The 18885-nt window shown below is 44.3% G+C and overlaps 1 protein-coding gene across 1 annotated transcript in view; it reads right to left on the minus strand.

Moving 5' to 3' along the window:
* ttn.2 (titin, tandem duplicate 2) overlaps positions 1-18885 on the minus strand; it is a 198922-nt gene that overhangs the window by 146774 nt on the left and 33263 nt on the right. Inside the window, 3 exon segments of the mRNA XM_034694393.1 lie at positions 42-605; positions 907-1185; positions 18046-18096. Coding sequence (XP_034550284.1) covers positions 42-605; positions 907-1185; positions 18046-18096 — 894 coding nt within the window.

The following is an 18885-nucleotide window of genomic DNA, read 5'->3' on the forward strand; positions in this document are numbered from 1 at the left end:
TTTGATCAAAGCTAATGGGAAGATCATCTCTAAGATCTTACCTTGAACTGTAATCACAGCCTCACAGGATGAGCTTCCAGCCTCATTCGTGGCTGTGCAAACATATTTCCCAGAGTCCTTCTGTTTGGACTTGGGAATCTCAACAACAGCAACCTTGTCCTCAAAGGACAGTTTACAATCCATACTCTGGTGGACTTTTTTGCCATCCCTGGTCCAGGTGATGGTCACACCAGTGTCTTCATCCACCTGACACTCCAGTCTCAGCGGGTCATTGACAGCTGCTGACACTGGCTCAACGGTTTTAACGAAGCATGGCTTGTTTATAACATTGAGCTCTGTGGTAAAGGTAGCAGTGCCAACACTGTTGGAGGCCTTGCACAGGTAGACTCCCTGGTCAGTCAGCGCAAGACTTTTAATGTGAAGCGAATACTTGTTCTTTTCACATTTCATGACATAGTTCCCTTCCGAGGAGATCGCTATGTTGTCCTTGTGCCAGACAACTTCCATGGGTGAAGATCCAGTGAGAGAGCACTGGAACATAGCTTGTTTTCCCACATATAAAGTCATTGGGTCTGGTATTGAAACAAATACTGGCGGGTATATTTCTATGGAGAGCAGGTGAAAAATAAAAAAAGTTGAGCACATTTCAAAATGTGGAAAAAAAACAATCAACAAATGAATGCTGTGCAATCTCAATTTAAGGACGATGCAAGTCTAAACAGGGAAAACTGTATCTTCAACATCATTATGTCCAAAAGTGACACCAGATCCAGTTTATTAGCAAATCATTATAACAACACTGCATCATTATGATTCATAATCATAATGCAAAATATAATTCTCTCTCTCTCAAACACAGTGAAACATGAAGCGATAGTCTAAAAAGAGGTCCCGTTGGGGTCTTACCAGTTACAATGAGAGAGGCAGTGCAGCTGTCAGTGCCGTGCAGGTTTGAAGCCTTGCAGCTGTATTCATTGCTGTCAGCTTTGACTGGGTTCAGCAGTTCCAGGGAGGAACTGATGTGGCGACTGATGATCCTGTACTTCTCGCTCTGTCTGATCTCAACGCCTGACTTGTACCATTTGAAGGTCACCCCTGGAACATCCTCGACCTCACATTCGAACTTGGCCTGGCTGCCGACGTTTATCTCCATCGGTGTGATTTTCTGCCTGAAGACAGGTGGCACTGAGGCACACCGGACAGATAAAAAACACAAATGTCAGCAACGAAATCAATGAAACAGTTGTGAAAGTATAAAGGAACAGACATGATGGAAGGTTGAAGAATGGTTGAAGGCAATTCAGGAGTGACTGTGGAGGAGAAAAATGAGCCTGAACCTTAACCCCATGGCTTCACAAAAACTTTATAAGAGAAGGTTCTGTCTTTACACACAAGTCTCACGGGGCTAGGATTCAGGCTCAATGGAGGAAAAACAAAGTTGGTGAAAGATGGAGCAAACAGAACTTGATTAAAGTCAAGTTGAAGCCCCAAAAGCATGCAGAGAGACATTGAAGATGTGAATGGACCTTGAGGAATGTGACAGACCATGGGTTTACAACAAAGTGGTCTGATGCCACCAACATGCAAAAGTGACCATGAAAAGACCAACTACATAAGTTACCTGAAGGCCAGAACCCTGACAACCTTTAGAGCAAGTCTGCAGATCTTTGAGCTAAACTTGCATAGCTGTGGACGTTCTGGTCTTCAGGTAATTAAAACAGTGATGTGGACCAAACAGAACAAGATGAGTTAGTAAAATCCAGTGACCCGCAAAGGTGCTCAAGCTGAGGTATGAAAGAATGAATGGACCAAAGTGAAAAATGAATCATCTAATGTGAGGACAAAGGATTTGAATGACCTAATCCATATGATTGATTAGTCATTCTCAGAGAAAATGGATGAATGAGGTGATGAGACATTGATTTTTTTTCTATTGTCAAACCTCTTGAGACCACAGTGAGCCGTGAAGATGTTGTAGTCCTGCCAGCTTCATTCTCAGCCTCACAAACATACTCTCCTTGGTGCCTCTCCTTCACAACTTTGTTGATAACCAATGTGTATGTGTCATGGTCTTTGGAACACTTGAACTCTTTGCCAGATTTCACTAATTGCCCATTGAAAAACCAGCTTGCCTTTGTGACATACTTAATGGTGGTGCTGAAAGTTACTTTACAGTCTTCCTCGATGGATAAGTCTTCAAGGGAGGTAACTATTGTGGGGAATTCTCTCTGCTCTGATCTGGATATAGTGATCTCCTCTGTGAAGATCTCTTCCCTGTGCTCCTTCTGGATGCTAACATCCACCACCTGTTCGGTTGGAGCAGTAGTGGGAGGCAGAGCCGTGGTAACAACAGTCACTCCTGTATCTTTCTCACGGCTCTTCATTGTGACCGACCTCACCTCCTGCTTTGACACCTGCACTGACTGCTCAAAAGCCATGTGAGCCTCAGTGGTAATTTGGATCTGGGATGAGATGGACTGTTCCATCTTAGCTGCCTTTGTTTCCTGCATCACAACCTTCTGCTCAGCTGCAGCACATTCAACTGCCATCTTTGTCTCAGTCTTGAGCGCAGCAGCTTGAGATTTAACAGCAGTTAAATCCATTGCACTCTCAGTCACTCTCACTGTTTCTACCATGGAGGACAGCATTTGCTTAGAGCTGGCTGAGGCGACCTGGACTCTCTGAGGTTTGTCTAGCTGCATAGTGCCCGGCTGCTCTGATGTAAGAACATGGGCTTCCTGGTACACTATGGAGTGGAAAGCTGCCTGGAGTTCAGTCCTGAGGTCAGCTGTTTGAGGATAGTTACCCTCAAAAGCCAAAGTGATCTCCATGGGTGCACCTGTTGTTGTTATCAGGTATGTAAACAAGGCCCGCTTTGGTTCTCTTTTAACCTTGACTTCCTGAACTTCTACAGCATGTAGTTTGTCTAAGACATCAGCTAATAACACAGGCTGGTCACTGGCCACAGCGGACTGAAGAGCGTCTCTGAGCTGACGACGTATATTAAGGCTGGATGGCTTTGGGATCTGAATGACAAACGTCATCTCTTTGGGAAGAGGTGTGCTGTCTTTGGATTCTGACACCATAAGGGAGAGTTTTGGTTGTGTGGTGACGACAATTTTAGTGGACTCAGACTTGCCTATCTCCTGAGACAGCTCACCCATCAAAACGCGCTTCTCGTCCATCACTATCGACTGCCTCACTGACTGACCCTCCTGAATCTGAACAGCAAAGTCCTGTTGTGCTGCTTCTAATAGGGTACTGCTCTCAGTGGAGATCTCCTTCTCTTCAATCTGGATGGGTTTGGTGGGAACTTTTGGCTCTACAACTGTCTGGCAGGTGAACTGCTCCACATCTGTAAGATTCTCAGTATGTCCTGCATCTAAGGCCGGACTGTCTGCGACTGTGGTGACTTGCAACACATTCAAATTATCTTCCCTCTGCACCAGAGCTCGCTGATGCTTGACATCAGTGGTGACTGGTGACTCTTTTGGAAGCTGCATTGGCTGAAAGGCCAGTTGGAGGATGTTTTGAGGCCTTGGCTCTGTTCGAAGCTGAGACTGAATGCCTGTTACAGACAAATCCAGCTCTGTGTGGTAATCTGCTGTGAGCTCCCTTTTCTCCTCTGAAATTGCTGCATGACTTCTTGTCTTTTCTTTCTTCTGTGCTGCCACCTGCTGGTCAGGCTTCTCAAGTATGAGAATACCCTCTTTGGGTAGTGCCTCCACAGGATGGGTTGACTGTAGGTGCAGCAGGGTAGGGCCCTCTTTCTGGGGTTGGATGGTCATGGTGCTAGCCTTGGATTCAAATTCTAATGTGTCCTCATAAACTACTGTCCTCTGCTCATCCTGGCTAACAGTGTGCAGCAGAGTGGGGCTCTTCCTGCTTCCTGCCTGCTCTGGTGCCGGTTTCTCACAGGTGAAGCTCTTTTCAGAGGGAAGAAGGTCCTGCTCTGTGATTACCTGCAAGTGCAACAACTGCTCTCCCTCTACCTGTGACTGAATGGACATAGCACTGTCCAGACTTTGCAGCTGCTGACTAGGCTCAGCCTGCAGTATTTGCTTCTCTTCAGCAGTAAGAGCTGCCTTCATTACTTTATCCTTGCAGAGTTGGGCTGTTTCCTCAGCAGGCCTTTGCATGGAGAACTTGGTTTCCTTGGAAAGGGTATGTTTAGACTCACTGACTGAGGCCAATACGGGGCGGTGCTGTTCTTTCCCGATTGAAGACTTCATAGCAGAATCTGCTGTAGCTAGTTCACTTGTATGGCCCTCTGCAAGGACCCGGTTCTCTGAGGACTGGGCTGAGTATAAAATCTTGACACCTTCCTTCACTTTGTAAACCTTCTCATCCTGAGGTCTGGGTATATCCTGAGACTGCTCTTTGAGGATGGACAATTGGGACTCGACTTGATGCCCACTGACTAGTGGTTTAGGTTCAGAAGTGGGCCTGACAGTGGCAGACTTCCTGTCAGCCAGTGGCTCTGTGCTGACTGTAGAAAGGGGAGTGAGCTCCTCAGCAACAGCTGACATTACCTTTGACTTCTTTTCTCTTGCTAATTGAAGCTCAATGATCTCAGGGCTTTGAATGCGATCACAGTGCTGCTCTGTGAGGTCCTGACTCTCTTCCACAGATGATGTAAACGCTGCCATGTGAAGCTGTTTTGCAGGAACAGCTGAAACCTGAAGTGGACGTGTAGGAACAATAGACACCCTTTCCTCTACCTCATGAGACTGAAGCACTGCTGCCTGGTGGGTCACCTGCTCACGATGAATAGTGGCGGCAGAGATATCTAACTCCCTAAGGGAGGCAACCTGCTCGCTGGGAATTATCTGCCGGTCTTCAGTGCCAATGGTGTAAACCATCTGATCAGGCTTAGCTCTGTCCTGGCCTGGAAGGCTGACCTGGTACAAGCGAGACTCTGTTGCCTGCTCTGTCATTGACACCTTATATCCTTTCTTCTGAACCACTGTCAGCTGTTCCTGTTTGCGGGAAACAGAGACTGATTCTTTGAACACGATCAGCTCTGCACTACACGATGCCTCCCCAAACTGGTTGGTGGCCTTACATGTGTACAGGCCACTGTCTTCCTGTTTGACGTTCTTAATGTTGATGAAGCCAGACCCGTCTGTGTTAGCTATAATGATACAGTTTCTACTGGGCTGAATTTGGAAAGCCCCTTTGAACCACTTCAGATCAGGGGCTGGATCACCAGTGGCTTTGTAATTAAAAGAAACCTCTCCTCCCTCTGAACATCTTACAGGCTGGATCTGAACTGTGAAAGTCGGCGGCTGACCTGTGACCTTAAACATCTTCTCAACCCATTTCTCTGCCTGGCTTATATCAGTCTTTTTAATCTCCAGGTATGTGGTGCATGTTGTCTTGCCAAATCTGTTTGTGGCCGTGCAAGAATATTCGCCTTCGTACTCAGATGTGACTCTGGTGATAACTAATGTGTACTCCTCCTTCTCTTCTATCAGCTTGTAAATAGAGGAGCTCTTTATCACATTTCCGTTGTGAGACCACTGCACAGTCGGCTTTGGTAAGCCGGACACTCTAACTGTAAACCTGGCTGTCTCTCCTGAGGTTACGGCTGCTGGGGAAAGCTGGCTAAGGAAAACTGGCTTTTCTTTTTTCTTCTCTAAAGCAGAGGTGTAACGTTTGGACTCTGGCTTGAGTTCAAGTGTTTTAGTTTTCTGTGGTAACTGGACACCAGTGTAGTAGGTTTCCTCTTGTTCTTCCACAGTGGTGATGGTGGTGCTAGAACGTTCTGTCAGGAAATAATGAGCAAAACTGAAAATAACATCCACAGCACAACAAAATATTAACACTTGATTTATAAAAGAATACTTCAAGGCTCCTTATTTCTTGTTTGAGTGATGGTCATTTCATTTTAAAATGACTAAATGAGGCATTTTGAAAATAATTTTCATCAATCATCAGATCCCATCAAATTCCAGCAGGTTGATCTCTAAATCTGTCACTTTGTGAACACAAAAGTTTAGTTATTCAGAATAAAAACTTACAAATATTTTTTGTTAAAGGGAAAAAATTACTTAAAATCTCTAATTTTACAAAACCTACGCCTACAAAAAAGGATTAAGGATTACCAGAAACTGTAGGCAAATAGGAGGAAACTGTTTACGTACATTTAAGTACATCTCAGATATTTACATTTTCTTTCAACACATGATGAAAAATTCAGGATGGAGCATACAAAGTGGGAATGGGAATCCAAACAATGTTAATGACAGAAGATACAACAAAGCCAATAAAAACACAGACAACAACGTAACATTTAAATATTTTAATTTATAAACTCTCAGACAAACCAACATGACGCCTGTACAAATAAAACACAACCTTCTACTTTTGAGCCAGAGTAGCTTTAATAAACTTTGTATAATGGTAAATAACTTCCATTCACTCCTAAAATTACACATATTTACAAGACATGAAAACTTCTCCTTGCAAAGTTTTAAAATCTTCACAGCTTAAGATTTTTTATCATTGACCATTCTACCATTTGAAGCCATTATTCTTCCCACTTAAATAAAACAAAATATCTCTAACATGCTGCAAAACTTTTACACACAAGAAATAAAAAATGCAACTGCAATATAAATCCCCCAAACAACAACAATAAACGAATCATTCAAGTAACCAGCACGACAAAAAGTTCTTCAAAGTTTGCAAACTGACATGTGATGATGATTGCATGAAGTATTTTATTATGAGGAAAGAGATATTTTTATATTTAGTGATTTTTGGAATTATGGCATTAAATCGTAACTTAGAATTTAAGATTACAATTAAAGCAAATTATTTATTAATCTCTCTGCTGTGAGATGTTTGTGAAAACTGAAGTGATTTTACGCATACACTTCCGACTTTTATTCTTTTAGTCCCTAGAGCAATTTATTGAAGTAAACCACATTTGGCTCTCCTTCCAAAATTAAATCATTTCAGTTGAACTTTTGAGGCATTTTTTCCTTTATTGATAGGACACCTGAAGAGAGACAGGAAATGTGGGGAGCAGACAGCTCCATGCTGCAAAGGCTGGTGGCCAGAAGTTGAACAAGTGAACGCCACAACAAGGATTGTTGCCTCGATATACAGGGCGGGAGCTTAAACCACGAGGCCGACAGCACCCTGAAATCCAATAATTTTAACAGGACTGTTTTTTTATACTGCATAAAGTTTTCATTGCGTAAGGTTTATTACTTCAGAGATCAGCTCATCTCTGCTTCTTTCTTGTCAAACTACATTGCAGAGAAATCTTGTGTTTTATTTATTCTTAGAGTCCCTGTCCTCGTCCTAACTACATTGTCTTTTTAATTTTCCAACATGTTTAGTCAAAAAAAAAAAACCTCTTCGAGAAATCATCATGTCTGTTTTGTGGCTTCTCAACAAATCTTATCTATTTAAAAAATATTTTAAAAAATATTGATCTGTATTTCTCAGTGTATAATTATTTTGCGTAAGTTAAATATTAGCATACTTATATCTAATATTCCATTTGATGATTTTTATATTCTGTAGTGGAAAGTAATCTATAAGGAAGCATATTGCTTTCACTTGAGAAGAAATAATCACTTTGTTTTCTGAGTCAATAAGATAGAGGGCGCCTTAGTTAAACTCCATGGTATGACATGCCAGATGATCCTGGAGAAACACTGCAATGTCCAGCAGATCAGAATCAGCTTCCTAAGAATCAAGTGTCCTAAATGTGGGCTTGCATTTGGATGTTGAGGCACGAGCCTCTTGTTTTAGAAAAACGGCAGAATTTTTTATTTTATCAAGTCAAAGCAAAACGCTTCAGAAGATTTTGACACTATCTTACAAACAGACAGCGAATGATATTCTCTGTGCCGTTTGATTTTAGATATAAAGCAGCAAATGCAGCTTGTTGAGGATGATATGTTGAACTGAAAATTACAGCAGCTTTAAAACTTTTACCAGATCACATCAGCAACATAAAACCAAACTTTTCTACCAAAAACAAAAACAAAACAATTGTTGTATAAAGTTTTACACAAATACTAATGAATAAAGAATGAATTAAAAGAAAGGTAGTGAAATATATCTGCGGATTTATTTCACCTCTTTTTTTAATTTGACATTTTTCATCACAGACTCACTACAACAAACATTTTCTCACCATTTTAACCCAAACGACAATAAACTGGTTGCCCAAAAATAACTTAAACTATTTAAAGTTTGTTTACATCATCACTTCTGTGTTACACCAGTCTATGCTCATATTCAGAGAATAACATATGTGTGGCAGTTATTCAAGAATAAAACTTAACTTTATATGAAAACTTCAAGCCTAAAGAGTTAGAAACGTAGTCTCTTTATCGTCTAACATTGTGTTTTTATGGTGGCACTAAAGCACAAACTTCAAGCTGTAAACAGGAATTAGAAACATCTAATAACAAGGCCTTAAAACGAGAGTTTGTATTTGTGAAGCTGCAGACTCTACAGCATCTAAAACACCTTTAGCAGTGCAGTCGTTTCAATGCAACCAGCTGTGTTTTGTATCACACATTTGTACTCGCCAGCATCACTTTGGATCGCGTTTGTAATGAGCAGATTAAAATGACCTGCTGTTTTCTCCTGGATTATACACCTGCTGTCTGTGACATGGTCTCCATCTTTGTACCACTCAGCTGTTGGACTTGGTTTACCGCTAACGAGACACTGTAGGATCACTGGGGTCCCTACTGCTGCTGTAACATTTGTGAGTGGGATGACACACTTGGGGGGCGTCTCGGTCACTTGGAACTGGAAGCTACATGTCTCAGAGGACTTCCCTTTAAACTCTATCTTATCATCTTTTGCCGGTTCAGCAAACACATCAAAGTTGATGCTAACGTATTTCTCTCCCTGTTTGCTCGTTTCGTTGTCAGTGTTAGCCACCAGCCTGACCGCCCGCTGGGACTCATCTGCCTCCTGCTCAAACTCAAACTCAAGCTCAATTTCTGAGACCTGTTCTCCATCAAACGACGTGTTGTCAACCACCATGTCAAACTTCTGAGGCTGGACTTTGGCACTTCCAAGAGAAACTGCAGTCAGTTCTCTTCCTCTGGTTTTCCCTGAGAAAGCTTTGGCGCTCAACACCACCAGTGAGGCCCGACACAGAGTCTCACCAACAATGTTGATAGCTCTGCAGGTATACACGCCACTATCCTGAGGTGTGACCTTACAGATTTTAAGGAAGTGGTTGTCGCCGTCAGAGGAGTGCAAGTATTTCTTATTATTGTGAGGAATTTTTTTGTCACCTTTGAACCAGGAAACAACGGGAGATGGAATCCCCATTAGTGAACACTCAAACATCATAGTAGTACCCTCTGGGGTTTCCATGTCACAGATGGGATTGATGAACCTCGGGGGCATCTCAGTGACCTCAAAAGCTATTTTCAAATCATCGTGTTCCTGAGTAACAAAGTCCACCGCACCTTCCTCATATATACTCGGTAATACATCCAAAGATATGATCATGCTCTTATTGTCTGCCGTGTACTCAGGAATGGTGATGATCTTCACCTGTCTCTCAAATTCTTTCACCTCATTTTCATCGAGCTCGACTTCGAGCAGAATCTCCTGTGGGGAAGGAGAACGAGAAGAGTCATCCTCCTCCACATCAAACTCCATCACATGCTGATGGGTGACAGCCGGTGGAGCAGGCATGAACCTCAATTCCTGTGACACAACTACCACCAAAGCAACACTCCTGGCTTCTCCAACATAGTTCACAGCCTCGCAGATGTACTCTCCTTGGTCAGCTTTAGTGACATTGTGAATTGTGAGTGAGATGCTATCACCATCTCTTGCCATTATAACTCTGTCATCTACCTCCAGTTGGGTTTTGTTGCAGAACCACTTCACCTCAGGGGAAGGGAGGCCAAACACTTCAGCATAAAATGTGAGTGAGTCATTTTCAAACAGTCTTTTCTTAGTAAGAGGTTTGAGGAAGGCAGGAGGGATTCCCTGCACTTTCTCCTGAAGAAGAGCCAGGCCTAGAGTGCCTCTTCCCTTTGTGAGGAATCTGTTTTCATCCAAGCTCATACCAGAAGGGCTTGTTTCAATGCCTTCGTCAGCAGGAGACATCAAGAACTGAACTGGTGAGAAGAACTTCTCTCCAGAGTCTCCTGTTGATGGTCTCTTGTGTTCTACTGGGGAGAAGGGATATTCCTGAGGAGTCATAAAACCTTCAAGGTTATCTGAACTGGGAGTATGGAAGGACAGGGGAGATTTGGGAGTGTGAAAGGACTCAACTGTTGGCTGTGAAACCTCAGTAGAAGATCCCGGGGTGTAGAACCTCTCAGTTACCTCTGCTATCTCTTCACTCACAGTGCTGCCAATCTCAATGGACATCTCAGACTCAGGGGACAGAGGCCTTCCCCAGTCCGTTGGGGGGTTGTAGTAGTCATACACAGCACCAAAAGTGACCTCTTCTTCCTCCATGGAGCCAGCTGTTGCTACTGCTCCCCTTTTTTCAGTTGCTGAGGCCTTGCCCAAACTACCTCTGTCCTGTAAACATGAAACCTGGACTTCAGGTCCCTCTGTAGCAGTATCCTCAGACAGACCAACAAGTCTGGTTCTGCTGTCTACTTTTGGCCTGACAACAGGAGGTTTAGGTTCTTTCTTCCTCTCAAGTTCATCCATAGTTTGCGTATCAGATTCAGCTACATCACCAGCCATGTCTTCTGCTGCTTCTGTCACATCAGCCCGAGAGTCCGGAAGACTGAGGAAGACACCGCTGTCCATTGAGGGCTCAGCGATAGAAACCAGGTATTCACTGGTAAGTTCAGCCTCCTCACTCATAAGGTCCATTTCAGGCCGAAGAAAAGATGCCTCACTCATGCCGACGACCTCTTGTTTCATATATGTCACTTCTGTCAGATCCTCATCAACATAAGCCTCCTCATCGTAACTTGGAACCTCCATACTGAACACTTCAGCCTCCCTGTGAGTAGAGGAACCCCTTGCAGCTGCGCTTTGCCTTTCAGGTTTGAGAGGTTCAGAAATTCTTTTGGGCTTTACAACTTCTTCGGCTGGGGCAGGAGCTCTCACGAGACGTTTACCCGTCCCAACTTTGTCAGACTTGAAAGGAATAAAACTGCTGGTTCTGTCAAACGTATGCACAGTCTCCTCCTTCACCATCTCAACTTCACCAGCTGCCATTTGTTCAGGAATAGGACCAGGTTTCTGTGGCTTAGGCCTGACCAGCTCTGGAGACTCCTGTACTTCCTCTACAAACTGTCTTGGCATCATGTCTGCTGAAATTGCTCCCTTTTCAACACCAGCAGCTTTTACAAAGACAATACTGCCTTCTTGCAGAATGGGAGGAGGCTGGAAGTGAACTTCTTCATGCATGGTTTCAGGTTCAACTAAGTGCTCTTGCTGGACTGGTGAAATGGCCACTGCAGGAATAAACTCCTCAGGGAAAAGAGTTTCCTTTCCCTGATCCTCTTCTAAGGAAGGTATCATCGATGCATCAGGTGAATCAGACTCAAAGGCTTGTTTGATCTGAGAAACTTTAATCACAGCTGCAGAAGACGGCAGACCACAGCCAGATATAGTCAGAGGCTCTCTTGAGATACCCGCTCTGGATCTCGGGGCTTTCACATGCACATCCGATGGAGCTTCTGGACTGTGAGGATTATCTTTGGTCTGAATTCTCTTATCCTCACTCTGAGTGATGTCGGCTTTGTGGAATACAACAGGTTTATTGACATCCTCAGCTAACCCTGCAGGAGACTTAGTCACCCTCCGTGGAGTCAAACTATCATCCTCTACAGCACTACCACCCTCTGAGAATTGCATACGTTGTGCCACTTTAAGGGAGATATCAGAGACACTTGTAACATCTCCAAGCTTATTTCTAGCGACACATTTGTACACTCCAGCATCAGTATATTCAAAACTGTTGATATACAGTCTATTAACTTTATCATCTACCTCAAAGCTGTATTTTCCAGCTGTAGTGTTGAGGCAAACATCATCTAAATACCATGTCACCTCTGCGGCAGCTTCACCTTTGATCGCACAATCTAACACAGCCGTTTTACCCTCAGAGCAGGTAATATTCTGCACTTCACTGGCCATGAGAGGAGCCTCACCAGCCACATCAAAGGAGAAGGTAAACTTGTGTTTGACAGTCTGAGAGGCTCCCTCATCACTCGGCACATCTGAATTTTTCTCAGTGACAGCTTGAGGTTTGTCCTCACTGCTTTCCTCAAACATTCCTGGGACAGGAGTAGGAGCGGTAACTCTGATTTCAACAGGCGAGGAGCTGAAAGATTCATCCGAGGAGCGTCTGTGAATCACTGCTCGAGGCACCTGAAGAGTTGCCTTTCCTGAATCCATATAGGTCTCAAGTTCCTTTTCAAAGGCACTCTCCTGGTTTCCCTCATCCTTCACCTGCTCCTCTGTAACTACTACCTCTTGCGTGACCCCGGACTTTCTCACCACCTTTTTGTCAGTAATCTCTAGAGTGCCACTGCAGATAGATTTACCATGTTTGTTGGTTATGACACAGTCATATGTCCCCTCATGGTCTGTTGTTGGATAGAAGACAGTGAGCTGTGATTTGTTTGATTTGCTAATGATATCGTAGTCAGGATTGTGGGCTAACTGGTGGCCATCTTTTAGCCAGGTGACTATGGGCAGAGGGTCCCCCTGAAACTGGCAGGTAAACTCTGTCATCTCACCGATCTTTACTTGAACTGAGGATATTTCTGTCACAAATACTGGACGGGAGCCACCAGGATTTGTCTCGCCATCTTTTACACTCCTGGACTCTTGCATTTGGTAAGCCACCTCTTTCAGATTTGACTCCTCTTTGACTTTCCTCTCATCCTTCTTTATAGCTCCCAGTTCAAAGCCTTCTGCACCTGTGTCAACACCCTGTTTTGTCCTCATTGAATCTCCAGATCTTATCCCTCCTCTCACACCTACAATATCCTTCTGCTGACTCCATTCACTGCTCTCTCTGGTAGTACCTAGCTCCTCTTTCACCTTTCTCCCCTCTCTTACATCTGACTGGAAACGTTGGCTGCTGGATTTGTCTACAGTCATTTCATACTCCTCCTTGCCCTGCCTCCGTTCTGCCTCTCTTCCCACATCTTCCCGTGGACCTCTGCAAGGGGAGTGTGTTCTGACAGAGCTAAATTCTCGTTGGGGCCTTTGAGGACTCTCACCCCGTGGAGAAGTAGGTTCATATCCCTCAAAAGGAACACCAGTTAGTTGGGCAGGTGAGTATCCCTGAACTGGTGATGCTTCATGACCTGTTCTAGCTTTAACGGAAGACCCAAGATCATAAGGACTTTTTAACGGCATGCCCACATCATGCTGTAGTCCAGCATGTTTGGGAGATTTTCTCCCTGGGGAGGAAGAATCAGGAGATGGAGAAGGCTTATAACCGGCATCCTGTCGAGGGGACACTTGTTTTGTTGGTAAGGATCTCCCAGGGAGAGAGGTGTATGGAGGTGGAAAGTCACTGGCAGGGGCTTCATGAGAAATGCCACCATGGGTGTCTCTATCGATTGGTGGAATCTGGGATTCATACGGCATCCCAGGACCAGGTTGTCTAAACTGACTGTCCAAAGCCCATTCAGTCTCCAGCTCAGCTACTTCCTCTTGTTCAACAACATCTTGTTGCCATTTCAGGATGCGCTGAGCCAGGGCTTCCTCCTCACTTACAAAGTACTCACTGTCTCTCTGCAACCTGGTCTCACGACCCTCTGTCGCTAAGTCACCAGCCGGTGGCCACTGCTGGCTCTCATCCCTCTGTTCTTGGGAACTAGCTGGAACTGACTCACTGATGAGGAACTCTTCTTGGTCAGTTTTTCCAGGGGAAGTCTTTCTGTGCTGGACCACTTCAGGTTGCTGAACTGACTCTAAGGCAGAAGCCTCTGCAACATTTGAGTAACCCTTAGCCCAGTCAGACTCTTGCTTCACAACTTGCTCTTGTTCCATCAGAACGTCCTGTTGCCACTTCATTATACGCTGGGTCAAGGCCTCCTCCTCACTAACAAACTTCTCACTCTCATTCTTAAGCTCAGAAATGTTCTCCCTGGACAGCTGAAGCTCACGCTCCTCTTTCGTCTTCTCAAACAGCATCTTTTCTGTTCTGTCTTTGGATCTGGGTAATGTCTCAGCTTCTTCTTCTGCAGCTCTAGCTTTTAACTTGGGTGACTTTTGTTTGGGCATGACCGATGCCTCAGTTTCCAGCTCTCCCTGTTCACCTCTCATCCTCACTTTGAGCAAGGGGGCAGAAGTTAAGCCTGGTTCTACTCTGCCTGTATATATTGGCAACTTTGGTGTTGACATGGTAACACTGTCTGTAGTCACCGTTTTCTCCATCACCCTCGGCTGGGTGTAAATGTGTTCCTCAGTCTCCATATACTGTGTCTCTGCCTGTATGGGCAAATCAGTTTCAGGATAAGGTGTCTCCTCCTCTGACATTTGAACGCCTTTCTGCCATTTCCTGATCCGCAGGGCCAGAAGTTTTTCCTCACACTGCATCCTTTCAGCCTCGAGGCTCTTCTCATACTGATCCCTCAAGGACTCCCCTTCACACTCTTCTGCATATGAGTCAGCTGTGTCTGTTGCAATGTGACCAGGTGTTGCAGTCTCACTAAGGAGGCTCTCTTTCAAAGATTTAACTTGCCTTGGCCTTGGTGACCCTTCAAGTCTCTCCTCAGCCCTGGTTTTTGCTCTCATTGACGAATCTGCTTGTACTCCTGTTGCTCCATTTCTTATTCTTGGTGGCGGGTTTGCCGGCATGACCGATGACTTGCTCTCTACCTCTGCCAATCTGGTATCTGATGTTGCTGCCCTTGTAAGCAAGGAGGCAGACACTTCAACCTCCTCTCCTCTGGCTTTTACTTTAGGGGATCTGGGTGTTGACACAGCTGCAGCTTCAGGATCTACCAACCTTGGCTTCATTCTGGGAGACTTATAAACAGAGGAGGACATTGCCTCAGTTTCTAAAGTTTCTCTCTTCTCTACCACCTCCTGGTGCGGGTAGATCTGCCCTGAAGGCTCCATATAATGCATCTCTGCCGGCGCTGGCAGATCAGTTTCAGGATGAAATGCCTCCTCTTCACACATCCTACTCCCTTGCTGCCATTTCCTAATCCGGAGGGCAAGGAGTTTTTCCTCACACTCCATGCGTTCAGCCTCCAGGCTCTGTTGATACTGAGCCCTCAGTGACTCCTCATATAGCTCAACTGTGTCTGACGTTGCTGCCTTCTCTGATCTCGATGCTCTGCTGAGGAACTCATCCTTTACTGGTTGTGGCCTTGATGTCTCCATGAGTGATACCTCCTCTTGAGTATGCACAATACCAGCAGCTTCCCTGCTTTCTGTGTACATCGTAGCCTCTGTTTCAGAATATGAAACTCCAGGGTGAGGTAACCGAACTTCAAGCTTTGTAGCGTCCATCTTTTGCTCAGCAGCTGCACTGTGATGATCACTTACCATCTGCTTGACTCTCACATCTGCCTGAGATTCAACAAAACTACCAACGGGTTTGACCTCAAGTGTCTGCGTATATTGTACACCTGATTTTCTCTCAGACTCAGGTATCAGTGTTTCAACCAACTCCCCTCTCATGATCTGAATAGCTCTGGATCTGGACTGCGGCTCAAATGAATGCTTCCCACGAGGACGAGAGGTTTTCAAGCTTGTGGATTTGCCCTGAACCTCACTGTGACTCTCGCCCAAATCAAAAGGTCGATTGAACTGCTGGACGTCAGGCAAAGACGCTGGCTTGACCCTGAGCTTTTCCACATAATCTGAATAGCTCGGCTCGCTAGCTACTGACTCCAGGTCAAACTCAGAGGAGGACATGGTGGAGATAGATAACCGTTTCTTCTGTTTGACAGCTTTTTGGAGCGTGGTTAGCTTTGTTCTTACCTCGTTGTGGAGACTCTCTGTATCACTAAACCTATCGCTGTATCTGTCACTGCACCTGTCACTGAACTTGTCACTGAACCTGCCACCTGTGCGCCGGTCACAGTAGATATCACTGAATCTATCATTGAAGCGCTCAGACCGATCAAACATGGGGGGAGGAGACGGGGCACGCTCAGAAGCAGTCTCCAAACGTTTGGACTCTTTTTCTGACTCGATCTCTTTTGAAGGGGTGCTGGACTTGAAGTACACAGTACGCACTAGAGCATTCTTAGATCGGGATCTGCCCTTATGGACTTGGGACATCTTGTCAAACGGAGACCCTACACACCTGAGTTCAACTCGAATCTTTCTCTCCTTTCTCTGTTCTGCCATTGTGTCTACGCTTTCGTGGGCTTTGGCAGAGCGTCTATAAAAGGTCAGGTAGTTAGCAGACTGCTCTTCCCTTAGCGACACCAAAAGTGATGCTGTGGACTCGGCAGAACCCTCTGTGTTAATTGCCATTACCTTATAACTGCCGGAGTCCTTTTCTTTGATACAATCAATAACCAGACTGGTGGTGTGCATATGCATCCTGCTTTCAGTACAGATTCTGCGTCTCCGCGCTTTAGGAATAGACCTATTATTATGAAACCAGAGGATGGTTGGTGGAGGGAAGGCCACCAGTTTACAGTTTAACTCTACTGTTTCTCCCTCCACCACCGACTGGAATTTGAGTTTCTTGGTAAAAGAAGGTTTTATGTTCTCTGTCCATGAGGTGATGGAGGAGGTTCTGCTGGAGCAGCGGTTGGCCGACACCAAACCCTGATCCAGAAAATCCTCCGTGTCGGAGAAGGCTCCTCTCAGCTGACGAGTGCCGGTGAGCTCTGAGCTGCCGTGCAGCGCTCCCTCTTTGCTTTCGAGATAAAACAGCTCTGAAAAGAAGAACAGACAACTGTCAGAACAACCTAACCTCCAGGCGTAAAAAGAGAGAAAGGATTTGAATGAATCATAAATGGAATATTAATTGCATGCTGGGAGTCACAATGCCAAAAGAAATAATTTCACTCACCATATTTGTTCGAATAAACGCAAGACTTGATTCTTTTTATAAGAAACCTGCAGGAAGTTTTGATCCTTCGTCTGTGGAAATTTCTTCAAAACATAAATTGTTTTATTATTAAAAAGCAAAACTCCAGGATGGGCTGCTAACATTCGACTGATTTAATTTCTGGAAATTGCTTTGACTTGGTTCTAAAATATTCCTTACCTGACTTGCAGACAGGAGAATAAACGCCCTTTCTAATCCTTCAACTTATCAATAAATAATGCACAAAAATCGATGAGAAACAAAGCTCTCCAAAACATATCTTATGTTCCAAAGATGAACAAATCAAGCAGTAAATTGGGTGAGAAGGCGTTTATTCGAACTAATATAGTTTACTGGTGTTATTTAGAATGCAAACCACAGGAATCACATCCCAACTATCTGCAAGCCAGGCTAAGAAATATTTTGCAGGAGGAAGGTATGAGTCCCCGATGCAGTACACCTTCATATCTTTTAAAGGATAGTTCATGTCTGGAAACTTTAAAAGATACATATCCTGAGCCTTTTCTGGGAAAAGATCAGAGGAACCTTCATGCCAAAACGAAACGACTTTTGGATGCAAACTGCAAGTGTCAAAAACTGGTACAAGCAAGTTCTACCAGTGCTCGCCTGGAAGGAACCATGAAATATTATCAGAGTAAGAGCAGGTAGAATCATATGGACAACAGAAATTTACCATCAAGATACATAAAGACACATTAAGATGACATGCAGCTGTGGAAATCAAATATTTCATCAAAGGGACAGTTCAACATCGTGTTGTTTTGTTAACTGTGAAATAGTCTGTGAACGCAGGCCAGCTTTAATCCAAACAACACATGCACCCACACTCCTGAGTTTAAAATCCGCTTCTCAACAGTTTCTCCAACATGAAATCATCTTCTCTGAGTCAAAGCTTGAATCAAAGCTTCCTGCTGACAGACTGCTTCTAGAAATCTTGTTGAACTGTCCCTTTTCACCTTTATATGCTTCTCATGTGTGTGGAAACCATGTGTTTCTGAAATAAGATGAACAGAAATATAATGTGGTCTTACCTTTGACTTCTTGTTCGATCTTGGCTTCGATGTGCTCCCTCACGTGAGTCACTATGAAGGAAAGAGAAGACGTAATTTAACACAACGAGGACGTTTTCACCTCTGAACACCTCTCCATCTTTGGCACTGCTGGACTCCAAGGAGAACATGGGAGGAAAACAATGACAGAGGAAGAATCACAGACTTCACATGAACACAGAGGAACCACAAGAAGTCAGACAAAGAATGGTTTGAGTTTCTGGAGGATTGAGGGAAGACAAAGAGGTTGCACATGTGGGGTTCATGCATTTGGCAGATTTTCCTGTGCAGGAGAGAAGGGTGAGGACGGAGAGAAGGGTTGTGAAGAGGTGAGGTTTTTTTTCCTGTGCAGGTGAGGGGGAGGAAGGTGTGGAGAAAATCCAAGGGTTCAAACAAACGGGTACATTCAGTGAGAAGGAGGTGTGCCTTTCTGGAAGAGTGAGGTTAGTCAGATCCAGAGGAGGGATGAGGGACGGCCAGGGTAAATCTTTCTTCTCTCAGGGTCACTTTAAGAAAACTATCAGCAATATACGGACATATTTATATATTCAGACTATAAAATAGTGCTGAACACTTAGCTTGAGTTAGTGCAAGAGGATTACCCTTGTGACGTTTTATCATAGTTTTAATACAGTAGGGCAGCTGTTTGGGTGATTGTTTGGATCGTCTAGAGAAGTAAAAGTTTATGCACTTTTAAATTACAGTTAATGTAATAAAAGAGTTTTATCACTGAGAAATTAATTAAGTTTAAAATTTTATTTCATTTTAAAGTAAGTGAGACATCCACTAACCCCAGGCAAGAAACAGCCTGCAGGTCTGTTT

Source organism: Notolabrus celidotus, chromosome 10, assembly GCF_009762535.1.
Source record: "Notolabrus celidotus isolate fNotCel1 chromosome 10, fNotCel1.pri, whole genome shotgun sequence".
In the NCBI taxonomy this organism is placed as follows: domain Eukaryota; kingdom Metazoa; phylum Chordata; class Actinopteri; order Labriformes; family Labridae; genus Notolabrus; species Notolabrus celidotus.